The 22,516-nt window shown below is 35.7% G+C and overlaps 1 protein-coding gene across 3 annotated transcripts in view; it reads left to right on the top strand.

The window, feature by feature from the left end:
• SEMA3C (semaphorin 3C) overlaps nucleotides 1-22,516 on the top strand; it is a 207,580-nt gene that overhangs the window by 150,508 nt on the left and 34,556 nt on the right. For all 3 annotated transcript variants that reach the window (XM_061413794.1, XM_061413795.1, XM_061413797.1), the window contains exon 12: nucleotides 4,603-4,825. In XM_061413794.1, coding sequence (XP_061269778.1) covers nucleotides 4,603-4,825 — 223 coding nt within the window. The remainder of the gene's footprint in view (nucleotides 1-4,602; nucleotides 4,826-22,516) is intronic.

Here is a 22,516-nt window from a genome sequence, read left to right on the forward strand (position 1 = left end):
GTTGCCATTTCCTTGTCTATTACTTTATAGTAGCATGTGGGTATTAACATTATCTTGAGGTTTCAATACACATGCTTTCATATATCACAAGGTGAGGGATATGTTAATTGCATCTTATTTATACTTGACAGTTTTATACTGAGCAAACTCACAAGTCCAGATAGTCTACAAAGGGTAATCAAATTCGTTCTTGTCACATAACTGTCATTCATTCTTTGTCTTATCTGCAAGATTTAGGCCGTGAATCAATGGAAAAAAATCAATTATTGACTAAAGGAATTCTTCTGTAATTTTTAAAATAAACTTCTACTAGGAGACATTGTTTCCAAGTAAAAAGTTTGTTTATTGTGAATATAACATAAAAGTCCCACATGGAGAACATTTGAATGAATATAAAATAATTGATTTCAGTTGATTTATTTGGGTTACCTATTTAATAACTGGCCTTCCTGGATGGTTCAGTGGTAAAGAATTTGTCTGACAATGCTGGAGACCCAGGATACCGAGATGCAGGTTCAATCCCTGGGTTGAGATGTTCCCCTCGAGGAGGAAATACCCACTCCAGTATTCTTGCCTGGAAAAATCCCATGGACAGAGGAACCTGGAGGGCTACAATCCATAGAGGTCACCAAGAGTCAGACACAACTGAGCACACACAACATTTAGTAACTATAGTTGTAAGTAACTGAAACATAATTTTTAGCTTAATTTCAGTTACCATTAAGTAAAACCCGGAAACTAGACACGTGTAATTTAATAAAAGCTTATGAAAGTGATTGCTAGCTGGAGATTATAGAAATTGCCTAGTAATCTATGCTAATTTTGGATAATCCTTGAATTTATAAAAACAATACTTGCAAATATTTAAGGAGACAGCTCAGGAAACCATCCTTTAAGTGGTGCTTTTTGAAGGGCTGGAGCTATGTAAATTGCCCGTGCACTTGTACTTTCCATGTTTTCATTCAGTGAAAATTCATGATCCTTTCCCTTTCTCCACTTTGTGTGACAAATGACAGTAGGAAATACCCGTAGCACTACGTTTTTCAGAAGTATGGAACACATTCATCAGTTTAGAATATACTCACATGGAATTGTTTGTCCTTGTTTGGTCTTTTATTGTAGTTAATTTATAAATATGCATATTTAAATATAGTACTTTTACCTAAAAGACAAGCATATGAACCCTAGATGAAAGTCTCGTTAATGGGATAATGAATGAGAAGCTTAGTTTTATTACTTGTCTCATTATCTCTCTTTAGTGAAGTCATTTAATTGCTCCTTATGCCTTTCTACAAAAAGGGAACTATATTTACTGGTCCTATAAAATATTCTAGTAATGTTAACTGGTTAAAGCTAGTCTAAAAATTGCATTAGGGTGATACAATTCAAATGAGGGAGAGCACATTCAGCTTGTGGAGACTTAATTTGCAAATGTAGGACTGCCTGGGCAGTAATGGCCCAGAAGCACTGACATTGTAGGATAGCCATTGCATGAATTTAACCCAGAGGTTGCCATGTTTTGTTTGGTCCCTAAAGTTGTTTTTCTTTTTGCACTGGGATAACATTAAAATTTTGGCAGTTGTTCAGTCACTCAGTCTTGTCCAACTCTTTGTGACCCCATGGATTGCAGGACGCCAACCTTCCCTGTCCTTCACTATCTCCCGGAGTTTGCTCAAATTCATGTCCATTGAGTCAGCAATGCCATCCAACCATCTCGTCCTCTGTTGTCCCCTTCTCTTCTTGCCTTCTGTCTTTCCCAGCATCAGAGTCTTTTCCAGTGAGTTGGCTCTTCACATCAGATGGCCAGAGTTTTGGAGTTTCAGCATCCATCCTTCCAATGAAAATTCAGGATTGATTTCCTTTAGGATTGACTGGTTTGATCTCCTTTCAGTCCAAACGACTCTTAAGAATCTTCTCCAACACCACAGTTCAAAAGCATCAGTTCTTCAGTGCTCAGCCTTCTTTAGGGTCCAACACTCACATCCATTCATTACCACTGGAAAAACCATATCTTTGACTAGATGGGCCTTTGTTGGCAAAGTAATGTGTCTGCTTTTTAACATGCTGTCTATTTTGATCATAGCTTTTCTTCCAAGGAGCAAGCGTCTTTTAACTTTGTGGCTGCAGTCGTGGTCCACAGTGATCTTGGTCCACAGGCCAAGAAAATAAAATCTGTCACTATTTCCATTTTTTCCAGTTTTTTGAAAAGTTGGGTTTAAGCCAGCTTTTTCACTCTCCTCGTTCACCTTCATCAAGAGGCTCTTTAGCTCCTCTTTGCATTCTGCCATTAGGGTGATGTTATCTGCATATCTGAGGTAATTGCTATTTCTCTTGGCAATCTTGATTCCAGCTTGTGCTGCATCCACTCCGGCATTTCACATGATGTACTCTGCATAGAAGTTACATAAGCAGGGTGACAGTATACAGCCTTGACATACTCCTTTCGAATATGGAACCAGTCTGTTGTTCCATATCTGATTCTAACTGTTGCTTCTTGACCTGCATACAGGTTTCTCAGGAGGCAGGTAAGGTAGTCTGGTATTCCCATCACATAAAATTCCACAGTTCTGTTTTCTGTTGAAATTTGACCACACTGTTTATATTCCTGCATAGGAGCAGTCACCTAGAAATAAGTCTTCACTGCCACATTTGAATAAACTGTAATTTTCATTTCTTACTGACGGTATCACATCTTGCTATTCACCACAGATGCTATACCCATTTCTGTTGATCAGGAAGCTTGATTTGTTGCTTTCCTTTCAATGTGTACCTCTCTAAAGAGGATAAATGAAAACTAGAGCAGTAGTGCTTTTGTTTAAAAAAATATATAACCAAGTATTTTTGTTTCTGAAAGTAGAGATATTGACAGTGTTTGATAGGGTTAGACAAATAACATTTTATGTGTTAAAAGAGATTATACGTTGTTCATATAACTTGATACTCAGCTCCTATTAGTGCATGTGTTCAAGTTTCAAGCTTCAGCACCTCCCAGCCTGCCCTTGAGTTTGTCCTCAGGTGACTTGTAAATGGAATCCTCTTCTTGGAAATCCTTGTCATGCTAGAACTGCTGAAACTGTCCTGCAGTCATTTTTAGGTCTCATTATTGCTTTCTCTCTGCCTCTTTATACCTGATGCTCTGAATCTTTCCCCTCCTCACCAGAATTAATGCCCCTGTTCCATGTAACCCCTACACCAAAATTGGATGACAGATATAATAAAGTATTTCACTCATCCAACTACTCTGTCAAATATCTAATATTTGTCAGCTTTATTATAGGTCTGAGGGTAAAATAATGAACAAAACATACCCAGTTGAGAATAATTCACAGCTTACCTTCTAGAGGAAGAAACAGACAATAAAGATACAAACAACAAATATATTACACACAGGTATATAGAGCTGTAGTCCATGGGGTCGCTAAGAGTCAGACACGACTAGGCGACTTCACTTTCACTTTTCACTTTCATGCATTGGAGAAGGAAATGGCAACCCACTCCAGTGTTCTTGCCTGGAGAATCCCAGGAACGGGGAGAGCGTAGTAGGCTACCATCTATGGGGTCACACAGAGTCGGACACAACTGAAGTGACTTAGCATAGCATAGCATAGCATATAGAGCTGTGAAAAAAAATAAAGCAAGCTAAGGAAATAAGAGGGTAGAAATGGTGATGGGGAGCTATTTTTATATATCATCACCTTAAAGGAAGTTACTTTTGAGCTGAGAACTGATTGAGGCAATGGAGAAAACCACGGAGAAGAGTAATCCAGGTAGGGAACAGCAAGTACTAAGATCCTGGATGGGGAGCTGACTTGAAGCTCAGGAAGAGCAAGAACCATGGCCGTGGTAGACGCGATGCAGCCCAAACATTCAGGAGCTTATAGTCATGCTTAGTTGTTGGGATTTTATTCTGAGAGTAGTGGAAGTTACTGGAGTTTTCCAGAGGGAAATTACCAGGTGTATTGACTGTATCCAATCCAAGCTCCAACTTCAGAGAGTCCTCTTTGGTAGGGAGGGGATCAGATGGAATGAAATTCTTGCCTTAGAGTTCTGATTGAATTTGATAATGATAATCTAATTTATTCTAGCCAGTAGTAGCATTCATTGGTGGAGAAGGAAATGTGACTTACTTCAGTATTCTTGCCTGGAGAATTCCATGGACAGAGGAGCCTGGTGGGCTACAGTCCATGGGGTGGCAAAGAGTCAGACACAACTGAGCAACTAACACATAGCAGCATTAGATTGTATCCGCAAGAGCCTTTTTTTCCTAGCAACACTGAATCTGGCCCAGGATAAATATAAAAGTGATGGATGAGAAAGGTGATAAGTTTTATCATGAACCGAATGACATCAGCTTCACTCTGAAAACAAACAGGACAGGCTATGTGGACTTGGCCTATTTAAATGATCAAGTTACATATATTGTATGTTTATTTTCTACAGATCGTGCTATGTATAATCATGCTGTTTTTTTTCTCAATAGGTAGCAGATACACTTAAAACAACTTGAGCTTCTAAGTATTTTGAAAAATAGAGGTCTTTTGATTATTATTAACATAAAGTTACAATTGTATTAACTTAGTCCTTTTAAAAATATTTTTTTAGTGCCCAGGAGGAGCATTTACACCCAATATGCGAACCACGAAGGAGTTCCCTGATGACGTTGTCACTTTTATTCGGAACCACCCCCTCATGTACAATTCCATCTACCCAGTACATAGAAGGCCTTTGATTGTTCGTATAGGCACTGACTATAAGTACACAAAAATAGCTGTGGATCGAGTGAATGCTGCTGATGGTACATACAATGTCCTGTTTCTTGGAACAGGTAAGTATTTTAGCTAAAACTACTCTTAATATGTAGTAAAAGAACATGGTTGTTGAGGGCATGATATTGAAATCAGAAAAACTCTAGTGTTTGCTTCTGTCTGACTCTTAGGTGTTAAATGTCCCTGTGTTTCAGTTTCTGCATCTGCAAAACGGAGTTAAAATAAATTACTTTATGGGATTGTTGGGAGGATCCAATGGCTTAATATTACCATATGTAAAGCACCTTAAACAATTCCTGGCACCTAATACAGTGAAATAAGATAATGAAATAAATGAAGGGATGGGGATTTTTAAGCATGAGTATCCTCTCAGCTAAAACAAATTCTGTGACCTCTTCATAAACACATGAAGCTATCTATGCTTTCCTGCCATCTCTATGACTTTTATCAATTAAAATTTTTTGTTTTACTTTTTTTAAATGTATTTATTTTTTAATTGAAGGATAATTGCTTTATGGAATTTTGTTGTTTTCTGTCAGACATCAACATGAATCAGCCATAGATATGCATTTGTAATATCAATATAATATCAATTACATTATTACAAACTTTATTCTTCCATTTCATCCTCCCCTGAAACCTTGGCTTAGCAAACTTATGCCAGCATATGAAATCAGGCCTGTACGTTCACCCACCTCTACTTCTGCTGTACTGCTGATTTTGCCAAGGTCTTCAGTTTTCTCGTGATAAGAAAGTCCAATATCCTTTAACCATTAAAATGCCTCCGTGCCCTTGTATCATTTGATATTGTAGAATCACTCTTTACTTGTTACTTCAGCCATAAGTCACATAATTTTCCTTTATCTTCAACAATTCCTTCTCAGTCCCTGCATTAGTCTGGCTTCCATCTCCCCATGAGTGTACGTGTTTACTGAGGTTCTGTCCATAGTCTTCTTTTTACGTATTCCTTGGCCATCTCATTCACTCATTTGGTTTTAATTAGTCTGTGCAAACAAATCCCAAATGTGTATCTCTAGTCATTGCAATTTCATGAGTTCAGTGTTAGTATTTACAATTTATTATTAGGTAACAGAAGTTGTATGACCCATTAACATTTCAAACAGCATGCTTCAAACTCAGTTTATTCACTTATAAGACTGCTTAACCAATGCTTAATCTAGTTCCCCGTGTTTGTATTCATTGCTACACATTCCTCTCAAGGTTCTATTTCTCCTTGATATGTCATTCTTTCTAGATATATTACAGTTCTTGGTAAACTCAGTAAATATTTGTCAAGATGAATTGAAAATCATAACTATATCCATTGCTTCTCATACAATGAAATGAATTCATAACTGATTGCAGAAACTAATTTTTGTTTGCTTAAAAACTGTTTTCAAAAGATGTTGTCTTCATATAAATAACTACAATCTTTTAGCCTTGATTCAGATCATCTACTGTGGAGTTTGCATTTTTTAAAAAAACTTTTTTTCCTGAATTGGTGGTTTAGAGTTACACCTGTCCTTAATGTCTCATAATACTTAGGAAAAAATGACTGTCTTCTTATTTTCCTTTTGAAGCCAGTCTTAAAGGTGGACCCTTTTCCCAGTTTTATTGAGATATAATTGACATACATCACTGTATAAATTTAAGGTGCACAACATAATGGCTTGACTTATATATATATATTGTGAAATGATAATTGCAGTAATTTTAAGTATCCGTCATATCATATAGATACAGTAAAAAGAAAGAAAAAATACATTTTTCATTCTGATGAGAACTCTTAGGATTTACTCTCTTAACAACTTTCATATGTATCATACAGCAGTATAACTATAGTGCATCCCCTAACTGCTCACGTGTACCTTATATCCCAAGTACTTATGTATCTTATAACTGGAAGTTTGTACCTTTTGATTGCCTTCATTTAATTCTTCCTCTCCCCACCTCTGGTAATGAATGTGGTTTTTCATTTTGTTTTTGCTTTTTTGTTCCATATATAAGTGAGAGCTTAGCATAATGCCCTCAACTTCCATCCATATTGTCACAAACAGCAAGATTTAATTCTTTTTATGGCAAAATAATATTCTGTTGTGTTTTAAACCACACTTATTTTTCCTTTTTTAAAAATGAATTTTGAATGAAGTTAAGTTGCTTTACTTTATAGTGTTGTTAATTTCTACTGTATAGCAAAATAACTCAGCCATACATACACATGTATCTCCTCGCTTTTGGATTTCTTTCCCATTCAGGTCACCACAGTTAGTACGTTAAGTAGATAGAGTTCCCCAAGAAGAATGGGAAATTGAGATTACGGCGTATACCCTATTGATACTATTCTGTAGAAACCATGTAGCTGTAGACGGACACTTAGGCTGTTTCCATGTCTTGTCTCTTGTGGATACTGCTGCAGTGAACATGCGGGTGCAGATATATTCTACTGTTAGTGTTTTTGTTTCTTAAAGTTGGACTCTGATGCCACATTCAGAGTTAGTGTTAGTGTTTTTTCATGAAAGTTAGTGTTTTTTCATGAAAGTCTACATAAGATATACAGGTTGCATGGGTGGAATTTTCTAGTCTTTAAAAACTGTCCAACAATGTTCATTTAGATAGAAAGCAGTAAGAAACATGCCTTTGCACAAGTTCTTTGACTTTTCTTACTACATAAAAAGTGTCTGGCATCTTTACTCGGACATTTTTATATTGGTATTTAAACACTTGTGTCATTTTCAAAAACAGTATTTAGGCATATGTTTTTAATTGTAGTGGGAAGCTCCACTAAACTGCTTACAAAGCCACATAAGTCTCTTGAAGATTGTATTCTAATAGGAAAATTCATGCTGTGAAATGCCTCTGCCAAGAGCGTCTTTCTGGATAGATGGTAACTCACTTAACCATTGAACCTAATCCTCATGGTTATATCAGATCACATTGTAATTGATTTCAACTTACTTGAAACTCTAACAAACAGTATATTGTTAAGAAATATATTTTCTACCTGAGTAGATCTTGAATTTCTGGTGAAATTTCTTCAAAAGAAAGTTCTCTATGTTTGTTTGCTACTGAAAGCGAATAAAATAGCCTTTTCTGAAATAGAAGTTGGGAGAATCATGGTTCACTATTCCAAGAATTTCTTAACTTTCTGTATCTAAATGTCTTAGGAAGGATTATAGTATGTCTTTTGTGTTGTCAAATCCCCAGGTACCAAATAGCCCTTTAGTTGTTATTAATAAGTAATGATGCTTCAATTATTGCCACAATTAAGCAAGCTTCTCTCATGGCTTCCCTTTTCTCTGGATCTTCATGAAGAATTAAAGGGAATTTGATGAAGATATTGGTTGTCAAAAAAGTTGCCATAGGAAAAACTTATGGGACAGGTCATTGGAATGCAAACAGGATATCTTATAACTGTATCCACTTTGAATAATAGGAATGATTTGTAGTTCACAGAACTTTTATGGTAGTTGTGCAGGCTGAATGCTCAGTAACTTGCTGCTGCAGCTGCTGCTGCTAAGTCGCTTCAGTCATGCCCGACTCTGTGCGACCCCATGGGCTGCAGCCTACCAGGCCCCTCCATCCATGGGATTTTCCAGGCAAGAGTACTGGAGTGGGGTGCCATTGCCTTCTCCGTCGATAACTGTTACACTTTGTCTATTATAGTTTACTATTCTGGCTGAGGTTGAGAGGCTGGTATTCTGGCCTTCTACTCTTCTGGGACTGCCTGATTATTTTTTGTGTACTGTGAGCTGCCACAATAAACAAACACATACATACATAGGTACATGTACAAGTCAATAAATGCAATGAAGGGAAGAGGAAGGGAGGGAGAAATAAAAGTAAATTTTGTCCTGTCGTCTTTTATTTCTTAGTTTGCATTATCAACGTCTAGTCTGTGGGTGAGATAGCCCACAGCCTGCTACAAATATGGTCTATAAGCTAAGAATGATTTGCATTTTTTAATGACTGAAAGAAAAATGGCAAGAAGAATATTACATTAGCAGTGAAAATTGTAAGATTTTTAGACTTCAGTGCCCACAAATAAAGTTTTATTAGAACACAGCCACATTCATTCATTTACATTTATCTGTGGCTAAGTTTGTGCCACAAAAGAGTTAAATACTTGCCAAAGAGACCACTCAGCCCATAGAGCCTAAATTTATTGTTATTTGACCTTTAACAGACAAGGTTTGATGACTTTTGTTTAATAACTGTATAATTGTAGAAAAATTAAGACTTCTGAAAGAAGCTATTGTCTAGGATGTAGCTATAATACAATAATTTATAATGATGCTTCGTATAAAGACATCTTCTTTAATCTCGAGTAAAAAATGTCTTGTTATATCTATTAAAATTTAAACTAGAAACCATGTTACTTGATTATTTTGCAATTCATTACTGCTACTATGCTCCTAACAAGGAACACAGGTTGAAATAATGTATTTTAAAATCAGTGCTTTTTGATAAAATCAGTATTATTTGATATTTTGTAGAATTTGGGGTTTGGGATTTTTTTTGTTTGTTTTTGAGATTAATTTTTACTATTAAGATGATGGGTATTTTTATGCTCCTTAGTCTCTTTTTTCAGTCTTTAGGAAAGACTATAAAATAGCAGGCAAGTATTCTCATAGGATTAACATTTCTGTTTTAATTTTGCCACCTACTGCTTATATCCAGGCTATTTGTTCAAAGTTGATGATAAAGTACAGTGAAGAGATTTGCCTGTTTTCTTTTTGCCTCTGGAGTTATGAAAATAGTTAAGTGTCTGGGCCAAGTTTAGACACATTTTGTCAAATTTACATTTTGAGCACTAAATGTGAATCAGAATGACATGTGGTTTCTGATGAAAGAGAGAGTATTCTTGTGAATGGATGTTAGAGGTTTAGGATGATTTAATGCCATTATGATTTTTTAATGTATGGTCGATACATGTAGTGCTTTGCCAAAATTCTTGTATAGTATGTACTGTTTCATGCTTCGTACTAGCTTCCGTTTAACTGGATGATTACTAAGTTTGACTGTTGGCTCCAGTAGGTCCTTTGAAAATGTGGAGATTTGAAGTGTGTGCCACATATGTGACTAAAGCCTTAATATGTTTGCCTTGCAGCATTACAGGATCACTGCCTTTATGGTAACTAATCTGTTCTGACAGTCACATCTTTTGAAATGTATACCTAATGAACTGCAGAACTAGGCATTTTGATTTTTACAGAACTACCTAAACTAAAAACACCCAAGATGTAAAATGTGATAGCTGGAGCCGTGCATTTGACTTCAGAAAAGACGACTATCAGTTGTAAACTGTGCGTGTCAGTCACTCTGAGGATAATGTCTAGACTTCCCCTTTGCTTAGAAGTAAGGAACAAATCCCTTTGTAAGTCACTGGTTTTTAATAACATTGTGGTTCACTGCTTTCCAAATCAGAATCTAGAAACATCTGAGAGTTTACCAAGGATTCTACAGGGATTGTCACAGCAGGAAATACTAATAGAACAGGGTGGAATGATGACTGAATTGAAAGGGGAAAGATGATAAATTATGGTGTGATGATTGCTTGATCATGTAGAAGAGTAGCAAAGGCAATATGTGAAGAGAAAAATATGCAAGAGAGCCCAGATAGTGGTTGTTAATCTAGAGACAAATGTTCTTATTTAAAGTTTATTTTAAAAAGACAGTTTACTAAGAATAAATATATGATAATTGCTGAAAATATTTTTCAAAAAGCATAAGTCTTTTCCTTTAAGCTACTCTTCAGAGATACATTTTATTAAAGATCGTGTGAAATCTCACATAATCATTATATAAATTTTGGTGTTGCTAGTTTGCCCAAATTACTCATTTATCTCTTTAATATGCTACTTCTTATGCAAATAAGTACACTTTTTCAAGTTTTTGAACTATTTTATTACTAGTTTAGTGATGCTAATTAAGGTTATTTACAATGCTTATCTTTTGCCAGGGATGTTATTGAATCTCATCCAAAACTTGTAGTCACCCTGTGAGGAACTGTGAGAATGTAGACCCCATTGAGAGCAAGGATATTTGTCTGATTTATTCATTGGTACATCCTCAGAATAGCACATCACTCGAAGTTGTCGTGTTCTTGCCTAAAGAATCCCAGGGACGGGGTTGCCTGATGGGTTGCCGTCTATGGGGTCGCACAGAGTCGGACGCGACTGAAGCAACTTAGCAGCAGCAGCAGCAAAGTTGTCACTCAGTAGATATTCTTTGAATGAATGAGTGGATGAGTTGCACTTATCCTCCACCATGTTTAAACTGAAGCTCAGATAACTGAAGATCACATTGATATTGAGTGTATGATACAACCAGAATATAACCTTTTGGTATCTGATTTCACATCAAGAGCATTTATCCTCTTCAAGTTAATTACCTCATCTACCATCACCACTTTATTTACCTTTTATGAAGTTAAGGTAATTTCATTTTGTTGTTGTTTGGTCACTAGGTCGTGTCCAACTCTTTTGCAACACCAGTGGACGATAGCCCGCCAGGTGCCTCTGTCCATGGGATTTCCCAGGCAAGAATACTGGAGTGGGTAGCCATTCCCTTCTCCAGGGATCTTCCCAACCCAGGGATCAAACTCGCATCTCCTGCATTTCAGGCAGATTCTCTTACTGCTGAGCCACCAGGGAAGCCCCCATGGTCTCACTTTACTGTGAATTAAATGTTTCCTTCACATATGTCAGGAGATATGGCTGATGTGTTGACATTCAACATTAGCTCAGCACTGCTTTGTTAGAATAACATCACTCACTTTTGCCCATCCACACATTGTCACCAAGTCGTACGTGTGAAAGAGATACATCTTACAAGGTGACAGAGAAAACCTGGAACAGACTGGATTTGTATGTGAATTAACCAGTTAACCTGTGAATCTCGTATCTTTTTATGTCAGCCGCCATGTATTTAGGGTTGAAGGAGGTAATATTTTGTGGGGAGAGGTGAGTACTAAAATGGAAGAGTAATTCATCTCACTTTTTGACGTATTACTAAATCTTTGTGCATTTTAAAACTTGTGCCTTTCAGCAGGTGCAATGGCCATGATATGCTCTTTATTACTGGTGCTTTTACTATGTATTCACTGATATAAAACATGTGCTGCTGCTGCTAAGTTGCTTCAGTCGTGCCCGACTCTGTGTGACCCCATAGACGGCAGCCCACCAGGCTTCCCTGTCCCTGGGATTCTCCAGGCAAGAACACTGGAGTGGGGTGCCATTTCCTTCTCCATGTGCAAGCAAACCTAAATCCTGTATGTTGCCTTCATTTTAACCCTCACTTTTTCATGAATGTAAGAAAAATTTCTAACCCAAAGACATTAACTTATAAAGTCTTTTGTCTGTGTTTTAATAAGAAATAATCACACTATGTTCTTGTTCTTGATGCACTGCTGAGTTTCCCTGAAGCAGACTTAGCAGCCTTTGTCCCTTGGAGAAAGTCTCATAGCCCATTACTCAGCCTGGCCAGCCCTCTCTATGTGACTACCTGAGGAGGTACATATCCAAGTGTCAGTTGTGGGGGTGGTCTTTGTTGAAAGCCAGTTTTGTTTTATCTTGTTTTTAAGTTTTATGGAACTGAGAAAAGTTTTCAAATTGTTGAAAATGAAAAGAGAGATTTAATTTAGAATATGAAGTGTAGTGTGAATTGAACAAAAAAGGCTTGAAAGTGGATTTTCTGAGGTGAGTCTGTTATTAGTGTCATAAATGTTTTCCTTAGTTGTATGCGTATTTTCTCTTTCACTAATGTAGTGAGCACAATAATAGGCCGCCAAAGGTTATTTCCTAATCCGTGGGAACTGCTCTGTCTGCTCAGGGTCCCACAAAGCCACAAAGTGTAAACCAGACTGCATTCCTTTCTGGAGTTCAAAATCTTTTCCAAACTCACACAGTATTTGGAAAAATTAAGTTCCTTCCTGAAGCAGGGATGAGGTACTGCCTTTCCCTGCCATTGTCCATTCAAAAAACACCTGTTTGCTCCTTCTGTCTACTAAAACAGAGTCTCATACAATGTAGCATAATTGTGGGATTGACATACTACCGATTTAGCATTATTCTGTGGTTTTAGAAGCAAGTCACACATCTACTCTTATTCAAGGGGAGAAGTTATACAAAGGAGTGACTTAGTAAGGCTCTTCTTGGAGTAGGTCAGTCACTTCCCAGATACATTTATGTAGCTAGCTCCCTTTGGCATTGATAGGGAGGATACATTACAGACAGAGAAAAAAGGCCGGTTAGGAGACTTGGTTTTTTTATAGGCAAGAAATGATGAGAGCCTAAATTAAAACAGGTGCTAGAAGTCAGAGATTGAGAGGGATTATCAAGAGATATTCAGAAATAGGAAAGGACCTGATAATAACTAACTTGATTTGGGAAGAGCAGGCAGATGAAAAAAAAGTGCCTAGGGTGTTTTGTAAATATATGGTCTGTCACAAGGATGAAAAGAAGTACCATTCATTGAACAAGGGAACATAGAATCAGCAATCAGATTTGGAAAGTAGTGGATTCCTTTTGAAGGGCACACCTGTCCTTTCCTATGACCTGTTATGATTAGAAGTTGAATTTACCACCTAAAATACATTATCTCATCAAAATCTCATAGCAACCGAATGAGAGAGAATCATTATCCCCATTTTAGAACTGTGTAAACTGAGACTTTGGTAATTAAATGGCTAGCTTATGGTTGTGAAGCTATTAGAAACAGTAACTAAATTCCAACCCAGGTCTGTCTCCCACTGAGTTAGAGATTCTGTGGACCGCTCAGATGGATAAGTCAAAGAGGGTGTTGTTGTGGATACACTTCAGCAGAGAGGGCTGTGCTAGAGATGCAGATACAGAAGTCATTAGCAATATAGGTGTCAGCGGAATCCTTGACAGTTCTTGAGGTCACTCTAGGAACTATGCAGATAAGGATTTAACTCTGGGGAGCTCATTTAAAAGGTAGGAAAAGTAAAGATCATCTACTAAGAAAATGGAGAAAAAGTGATCATAAAGTAACAGGAAAATAACAATTAGTATCATGGTGACCTTGAGAAAAGAGAATAGCAGGCAGGAAAAAAAGCCGTGGCCAGGATCATCAGATGTGACAGTTCTGTCCGAGGACCCTTGTAAGATGTTCCTTTCCTCGTTAGCCTGTCTTCTTGAGGACCAGTGAAGCTTGAGAGGAGAATAACCATTTCAGTGGAAAGAATGGGTTGTGAACAGGAGGAAGTAAGAATGGGTTAGCATGAGCAAGTGTATTGAGAGATGACTAAATGAAGAGGGAAACCTCCTCTTTTTACATGAGCACCCAAAAACGTAGGCAAATGTTCCAGGCCACCTTCTCTATGTGCTTTAGTCTTTGCAAACTATTGTAGAAACACCCATCTTATGGTAAAACTGGTGCAGAAAATAAACTAATTAATAGTGACCATAAAATCCATTAATCTCAGATGAGTAATTCTTTCCGCAAATTTTAAAGGATTAAATAGAAAGAGTTAGCTCCTTGCATCATTGGAAATTTAGTTGTTTCATCCTGTGTCGGTTCTATAAAACCTGGCATATGACATACACTTCTCCATTGTCAGAGAAGGCAATGGCACCCCACTCCAGTACTCTTGCCTGGAAAATCCCATGGATGGAGGAGCCTGGTGGGCTGCAGTCAATGGGGTTGCTAAGAGTCACACACGACTGAGCAACTTCACTTTCACCTTTCACTTTCATGCATTGGAGAAGGAAATGGCAACCCACTCCAGTGTTCTTGCCTGGAGAATCCCAGGGACGGGGGAGCCTGGTGGGCTGCCGTCTATGGGGTCACACAGAGTCGGACACGACTGAAATGACTTAGCAGCAGCAGCAGCAGCATGACATACACCTGCATGGAAGTCCATTTATTTTAAATTGATATTGTAAATAAAACATCCATAATACAATACAACAAAGGACACTGAAATGTAATTTGTACATTTTGGTAATTTACACAGTCCTAAAACATTAATGTTAGTGATTCCTGAGACTCTATTTGAGTATTCTTTTTAGCTGTGTCTCCAGGAAATAATTATAATAAGCCATATTTTAATGGAATATCACTTGGTCTAATATTAGATTTTTTTTCTAAATCATTATAGGGAAAATTAGCTTCTAGAACCAGAACATATTATACTGTAACTTATTAAACACATTTTGTTACATCAGATATATCATTAACAGATATTTTGCATGAGGACAGAAACTTTAGTTGAAAAAATAAATCAAAAATTTTGAACACGTGTACACCTGTGGCAGATGCATGTTGATATATTGCAAAACCAATACAATATCATAAAGTAAAAAAAATAATAATAATAATAAAATTAATAAAAAACTAAAAAAAATTAAATGGCACATTTTCCTGTATTCTATTTCTTGGTAAGTCTCAACTAAATCAAAGCTTATAATTTAGTCACTCCTTATAAAATTGTCAGTTCAGTAAAATCATTGGTCTTAAAAGTTTGCCCTAGAAATCTACTTCTCCATTAACTTATCTAAATATGTACCTCCCAAAGCTTTCCACAGCAGTAATGGATGCAAAGCATGTGTAAAATCCTAGCTCCTACACATCCTAGCTCCTACACATGGTCGTGTGAAATGGGAAATTAAAATTCCCAAAGATATTCCTACAATAACCAATTCCAATTATGTTTGGGATTTCTCCTAAACTTTGTTGAAAACAGAATAACTTTTTAGACTAGGCTAAGGATTAGGCAACATTCTTTAACTTCAAAAGACCTATGTTTCAATCCTGCTATGTACCATCTGCCAGTTTTATGCCTGGGAGCAAATTATATAACATCTCTAAGCCTGCTTTTCTTAATTGCACTACTTTATGGATGTATTTTAAAGATTAAATGATGATGTGTACAAAACTTGGAGTGTACTGCCTAACAATTGGTAAGCATTTGACAGGTACATATATGTATGTATCTATACAGTATATATATATATATAAATTGACATCAATCATACTATCTATGAATATAAATATACATATATATATATTTGTGAATACACAAGTATTTTTTAATTCTGTTGCAGATTCTGATGCCATTAACTAAAATAAGCAGTGAACAAAATACACAAATGTCTCTTTAAAGTTTGTATTCTTGTGGAAGGAAACAGGCTATGAATAATATGTGCATAATTATTTTACAACATTACTTAAATTTGAGTACACTGTATTAGGAAAAGTAGAAAGGAAGCAAAACCTTTAATGACAGATCATAGATGAATCTGCCTGGTATAAAAGAACAGTAGGTAATTTATGTAACAGAAAAAGACTCACAATAAGGAAGGACAATTTCAGAACACTAAGAATAAAAGTGTACTCTTTGTAAAGTTCATAAAGAAGGTTTGTATAGGATTTTGCCTTTGATCTTGAACAGCCTTGTCAGATTTGTAAAGCAAATACTGTATCCACATTTTATAGAAAAACACAAAGGATTACTGGAGGCGGGTTTGTTCAAGTTTACACCATTTTCAAGTTTAAGACCAGAATAAGAATAGTGGACACTATTGCAGGTTTGGGGAAACAGGTATATGTTCTTTTCAGTAGTAGTGTGGAGATTGCCATTAACTGGGCTGTTAATGGGCGATGTTTATCTACTCCTGAAAGCTAACTGCAAAAAGAGAACCATCATAGAGCACAGTTACACTTGTACTAAGCATTCAGCATATGGTAAAACGGTACTAATTTATTGTATTCCTTCTAATGTAAATGGCGTTAGGCAGACTCAACAGCAGTGTCTTGAATTATATAGTAGCTTTAGTAGGTCTAATTTTAAATACTTACATTCTACTTTATCTTTTTTAGTAATAACCAGAACATGATTTCAATCTATAGCTTGACTTAATTACATCTCAAATTATTTTTTTATTGCTTGAGCTAAATGTTAATTTTTTAATCAAGAAAATAATAGGTGAACAAAAAGAAAAAGGAAGAAAAAGCAAGCCTAGTTTATATTCCCTAATATGAAACTAAATGTATTTCAGTGTTCAGAAGTATGTGAATAGGAAAAGGTAATATACACATATATTAATATATTAGGTAAAATGGCTTGCACAACCTTGGATCACAATGAAGTCCGTAGTACTGTTGCTATAGTGAAACATAGAAATCCTCAAACCAAGTATAACAAATACAGGTTATAAGTAGCCTTAGGTAAGTGCAGGTCAGATTTTGTGACTAAAGTAGTTCAAGTTAGGACAGATTTTACCATCAAAGCAATTAAAAAAAAAAAAACTTGAAATTTAGAGCTGCAGAAAAAAGATTATAAGCCCACATTAAAAATACAGTGTGACCCCCTACTTATATAGAGGGATTATAATATAAATATTTTTTTTTTTTACTCTGTAAGATATCACAAATATCTTTGCTTGACATATTTGGGGGAGAAGGGAGGAGTATTTTATTTTAGTATCACGATTCTCAGAAATATTGTTATTTACATTTTCTTACAGATTTATTGGATCACAAAATTGGAAAACACAATTGTAGACTGATTTTACATGTGGTTTGACCAGGGCCCCAGCTTCTTTTTTTTGGAGTTTTTGGCTCTGTCCTCCTTAGCTGGGGGCAGAGTTAAGCTTTGTTCTTAGGTCAACTTGCTCATTTTTTCAAATGGCTGCAGAAATTCCAAAACATATCTACAGACCAATCAACCCTGATGGATAGAGGTCATATTGGATTCTCTTTAATCTTCCTATGAACCTGTGTTTCTATTTTTTATTATTTCCATTCAGACTAAAAGACATCCTTTAGCGTTTCTTCAAATGTAGGGAGTCTGCAGGCAAAAAAACTTCCAAGCTTTCATTTATCTAAAAATGATTGATTTAATCTTATATTTTTAAAGAATATTTTCACTGGATATAAAATTATGGGTTAACTTTTTTTCTTTCAGAAATTAAAAAATGATTATTTCTTTATCTTCTGGTTCCATTGTTTGTGATAAAAACACAATGCCTTTTTTCTCTGGCTGCATTCAGAGATTTATTTCTGTAAATTTTATTTTCAGCAATTTAAATATGATGTGACTTTTATATCTGTTTAGCTAAGATCTCATGGAATTCCTAATCTACAACATATTATTCTTCATTAAATTTGGGAAATTTTCAGCCATTCTTTTTTCATATAGTTTTTTCTTCCCCAGTCTTCCCTTATTCTCCTGTCAGAACTCTAATTACATGTACATAAGACCATTTGATGATGTCAGCCATGCCCAAAAGACTGTTTTAATTTTTTTCTCTATGTTCTTGCAACTGGACAATTTATATTGATCTGGCTTCAAGTTCACTGACTTTCTACCCCAAACTGCTATTGAGTCTATAAAACTGATATTTTATTTTAGCTATCATAATTAAGTTCTAAAATATCCATTTGACTTTTTATAGTTTTTATTTCATTGCTGAGTTTTTCATATCTTTTCATTTATTAAGACCATGTCTTCTTTTCATTATTGCTTTGCTTTTAATTTTTTAAACATAGTTATGATAATCTATAATAGCTGCTTTAAAGTTGTTGCTTACTAAGTTCAGCATCTTGGATAATTTTACTTCTTTTTCTTCCTGAAGACCATCCCCTGTTTCATCCATTTTTTTCTCTTCCTCTCTCTCTCTCTCTCTCTTCATGTACAATACTTTTTGTTGTTCTTGATCCTGGACATTGTAGACAATACCTTGGCTTTAGGTTCAAGCATTCAGTTATCAGCTGATCACCTTGAATTTGTTAAGACTTGATTTACTCTGTTAAAATTCTAGTGCTCAAGTAAGTCACTCTAATTTAGCAGGACACAAACTCCAAATTCTCTCCCTTGTATGTGTTTTCAGATCTTGGTTACAAATAGTGTCAGGACAGACTTAAAGTACGTCTTAACTCTAGAACATGGCACTTATTCTTATAGCATCATCTTTTTTGTGTATCAGCTGGATACCAGAAGTTCTAACAATGTGTCAGTGTGATCTGTATACTCTGATAGAGCCAGAACTACAGTTTAATGCAGCATTGCCTTTCTCCAGAGCTGCTGCACCCATAATTTGTCTGTTCCATACTCCTAATAGAAGCTGCAATCCATTAAGCCTTGGGAGTGTCATCCTGCAAATATATAGCCCAGGAATCAACTATAGACCCAAAGGAGATTTCCACGTGGCCTTCTAGAAGCACTTTTCTGGACAGCTTCCTCTCTTGATACTGTGTGCCCTAAATTCTCATACCTGCCTTCTCATCTCAGTGAGATGGCTCTGCTCTACTTGGATACCTGCTCTCTGCACCTCTGTTGAAAAATTGTTCCCAGGTAGAAGGTGGAGTAATCATGAAGACTACCTTGTGAATTTTTTTCTTCTTTTAGTCTTTTGCTGTCAGTTATTCATTACCTAGAAAGTATTAGCTCTATAATTCATCCAGTTTTATAGTTATTTCTTGCAAGAAGGATATTCTAGTCATTGCATCATGACCAACCACCATATTGCCCCCCAGAAAGATTTTTCAAAATGCATTTCTACCAAAAGTGTATGAAAATACCTGTTTATATCCATACCAGCTCTAGGTTTAATATTATTTTAATGTGTGGAGATTAAGTAATTTTTTAAAATATCATGTATATAGATCTATGTACTTTTAGACATATGTACTTTTTCATATATGTATACTTTATATACTATATATATACTTTGATTTCCAAAATACCTGAAACTTTTTATTATAATTTTGCCTGGGGACTCTCCCAGAATATTTAAGTATATTCCAAATTAGTCATTAGTTTTACATATTCATAGAAAATGTTATTTTAGCTGAAATTAGGTAGAAAAAAAAATCCATAGATATTTGAAAATTAATTTAGCAGCATTTTTGGCAATTACAGACAGCTACCAAAAAATAAAATATGTTAGAAAGAATTACATTGTTCATCTTCTGTGATTTTCAAATGTTTGAGCAGATATATATTTATTTTTAAAGCTTATTTAAATTAGAACTAAATTTAGATTATTTAAAATTAGCTTATTTAAAACTTAGCACTAAAATTCGCTTATTTAAAATTAGCACATTTTATCTAAAAATGATAAATCTGTGATCTGACATGTAAATAAACATCTACATTTTTTTGAAACTAATTTTTTGAGTGAGGTGGACTGAATACCAACCACACTTTGAGAAACTATTTGTAAAATAGGACCTGATTTCTAAAAGAACATGAGTGGTAGGTGCTTGGGAGACAAATGAAGTTACAGTATAAACAAATAAACTTGAAAGTCACTGAATACTATATTTTCTTCACAATGAAGAAAGGTATTTGAACAATTCTGAAAGGTCCTGGAGTAAAGAGCAAAGAAGCCTATTTAACTTAGATTAATCTAGTACTAAGGATTTCCCAGATGGTGCAGTGGTAAAGAATCCACCTGTCAGTGCAGGAGACACAAGAGACACTGGTTCCATCCCTGGGTCAGGAAGATCCCCTGGAGTAGGAAATGGCAACCCACTCCAGTATTCTTACCTGGAAAATTCCATGGACAGTGGAACCCCGTGGGCTACAGTCTATGGGGTCGCAGAGTCCGACACCACTGAGCACACTGCACACAATTACTGTCCAAGTTTATTTACTCTACAAACTTTTTAACATTATCACACTCTGGGAGATGCAAAATAGAGAACATTTGTTGATACAGTCTCTCCAAGGACTTCCCATCAAATAAAGATATTTGAGATGACTTTGATGATTAAGTAGGGCTCTAACTACCCAAGAGCTGAAGCTACATGTGTCACCATCACAGCATTTAAATTGCCTATTGAGTGAGAAAAGCTCTGCTAAATGTGAGAAAATGTGCTAGATGACCTAGTTTAAGAATATATACATATATGCTGCTGCTAAGTCATTTCAGTCGTGTCCGACTCTATGCGACCCCATAGACAGCAGCCCACTAGACTCCTCTCTCCCTGGGATTCTCCAGGCAAGAATACTGGGGTGGGTTGCCATTTCCTTCTCCAATGCATGAAAGTGAAAAGTGAAAGGGAAGTCCCCCAGTCATGCCCGAGTCTTAGTGACCCCATGGACTGCAGCCCACCAGGCTCCTCCGTCCATGGGACTTTCCAGGCAAGAGTACTGGAGTGGGGTGCTATTGCCTTCTCCGATCTCCCGATTTACTACATATAAAGGTAGTAAATTGGGGGCATACATGAATAGAATCACCACATCTTAAAGATGTATTCACTAAACTCCTAATAGAAATTTTATAAACTTATGGTTCAACTTTATTCTCAAGTTTTAAAAATATATTAATACTATAAATACTAAAAATACTATTTTAAAAATACTATTAAAAGCATATAGCAGCAGGTTGATAACCTAATTGGAAAAAGAAATCTTTTATGAGTTTATACTGTAACTAATATGAACTAAAGGAGCCAATCTGTAAGATCTAATTTAGAGATTAACAATGCAAGATTTCTTATCATCATATTATCTATAGAGGGTTCATTTACTAAACCGAGCTTTTGAAGTTCTTTTTTGGGGGGAGCTTTAAAATATATTTCTTAAATTCAGCATACAAATTGATGCAGAAAACTATAAATAAATAAAATAAAAAGTATTTATCAAATATAGCAATTTTTATCTTTAATAATACTAATTTTAATTAATAAATATTAGAATTGATTTCCCAGCAGTAATTTACCTCTGAAGTCATGCAGAGGGCTACTTGACATTTAGGGACACTATGGTGAAGATTGAGAAAAAGCAGGAAAGAATTAAGTATTTGACTTTGGAATTTATGTTTGTCTTTACTAAATTGAGTGAGGTCCGTCCTTACCTGGTACAAACTGCTAGTAATTCTGAACACCTAGAATCAGATTGGCTATGTAATTTGCAGGGTATGGTACAACATGAAAATCCAGGGCTCCTTATTTAAAATTATTAAGAATTTCAAGGAGGTGACAACAGAGCATTAAACTGAGTATGAATCCTTCTGACCACAGAAATATGTGTGACTGAACAAGTCTAACAACCATGAAACCAAACCTGATTGGAATATTTTTACAGAATAACAACCAGGTATACGAAACTGACTAAATCTGATTAAGGAGGCAGAGTTCTCCTAAATCCCCAGGCAACCAGAAGCCCGGTGGCAAGCACGCAGTTTGGCAGAACAATTTCTAGGGAAACCTCTAAGGACCAGTTTAGATGAGACTCAGTAGATAGATACACACAGGACTGTTCATAACCTGCTGGTAATGAGTTTTTTTATACTATGCTATATATACAAGCTGTTCTCTTATCTGGAGACTGTGGTAATTTTAAAGATAATATTGCCATCATCTCTTGCACTATAAAGAAAAAAAAAAAACTCTAGATGGTATGCAATATATAATACAGGAAATAAGTTTATAATACAGGAAAAAAAATTGGGAAATTTTCTTAAAAGATTTAATGAAATAAAAGAAAATTAAGAGCACTAATACGGGTTGATGGATCTACTGTGGTATCTTTGTATATAAGTTTATATTATGCAGCTCTCCTATGTGTCTTGCTTGATTCATGTCACAGTGCTTTATTGTTTTGAAGGCATGCCTATTATGTATATCTCATAGATAAGACAGTTGGTCTTCAGAAAAAGTTGTGACTCCAATAATGTAAAAAGTTTAGTTAGTGGTCGAGCTAAAAATATCTTGCCCTTATTGAGGGTATACTATGTACTAGACATCTGATATGAACATCTGAATGCAGAGTTCCAAAG

The sequence above is a fragment of the Bos javanicus genome, chromosome 4 (assembly GCF_032452875.1).
Source record: "Bos javanicus breed banteng chromosome 4, ARS-OSU_banteng_1.0, whole genome shotgun sequence".
In the NCBI taxonomy this organism is placed as follows: domain Eukaryota; kingdom Metazoa; phylum Chordata; class Mammalia; order Artiodactyla; family Bovidae; genus Bos; species Bos javanicus.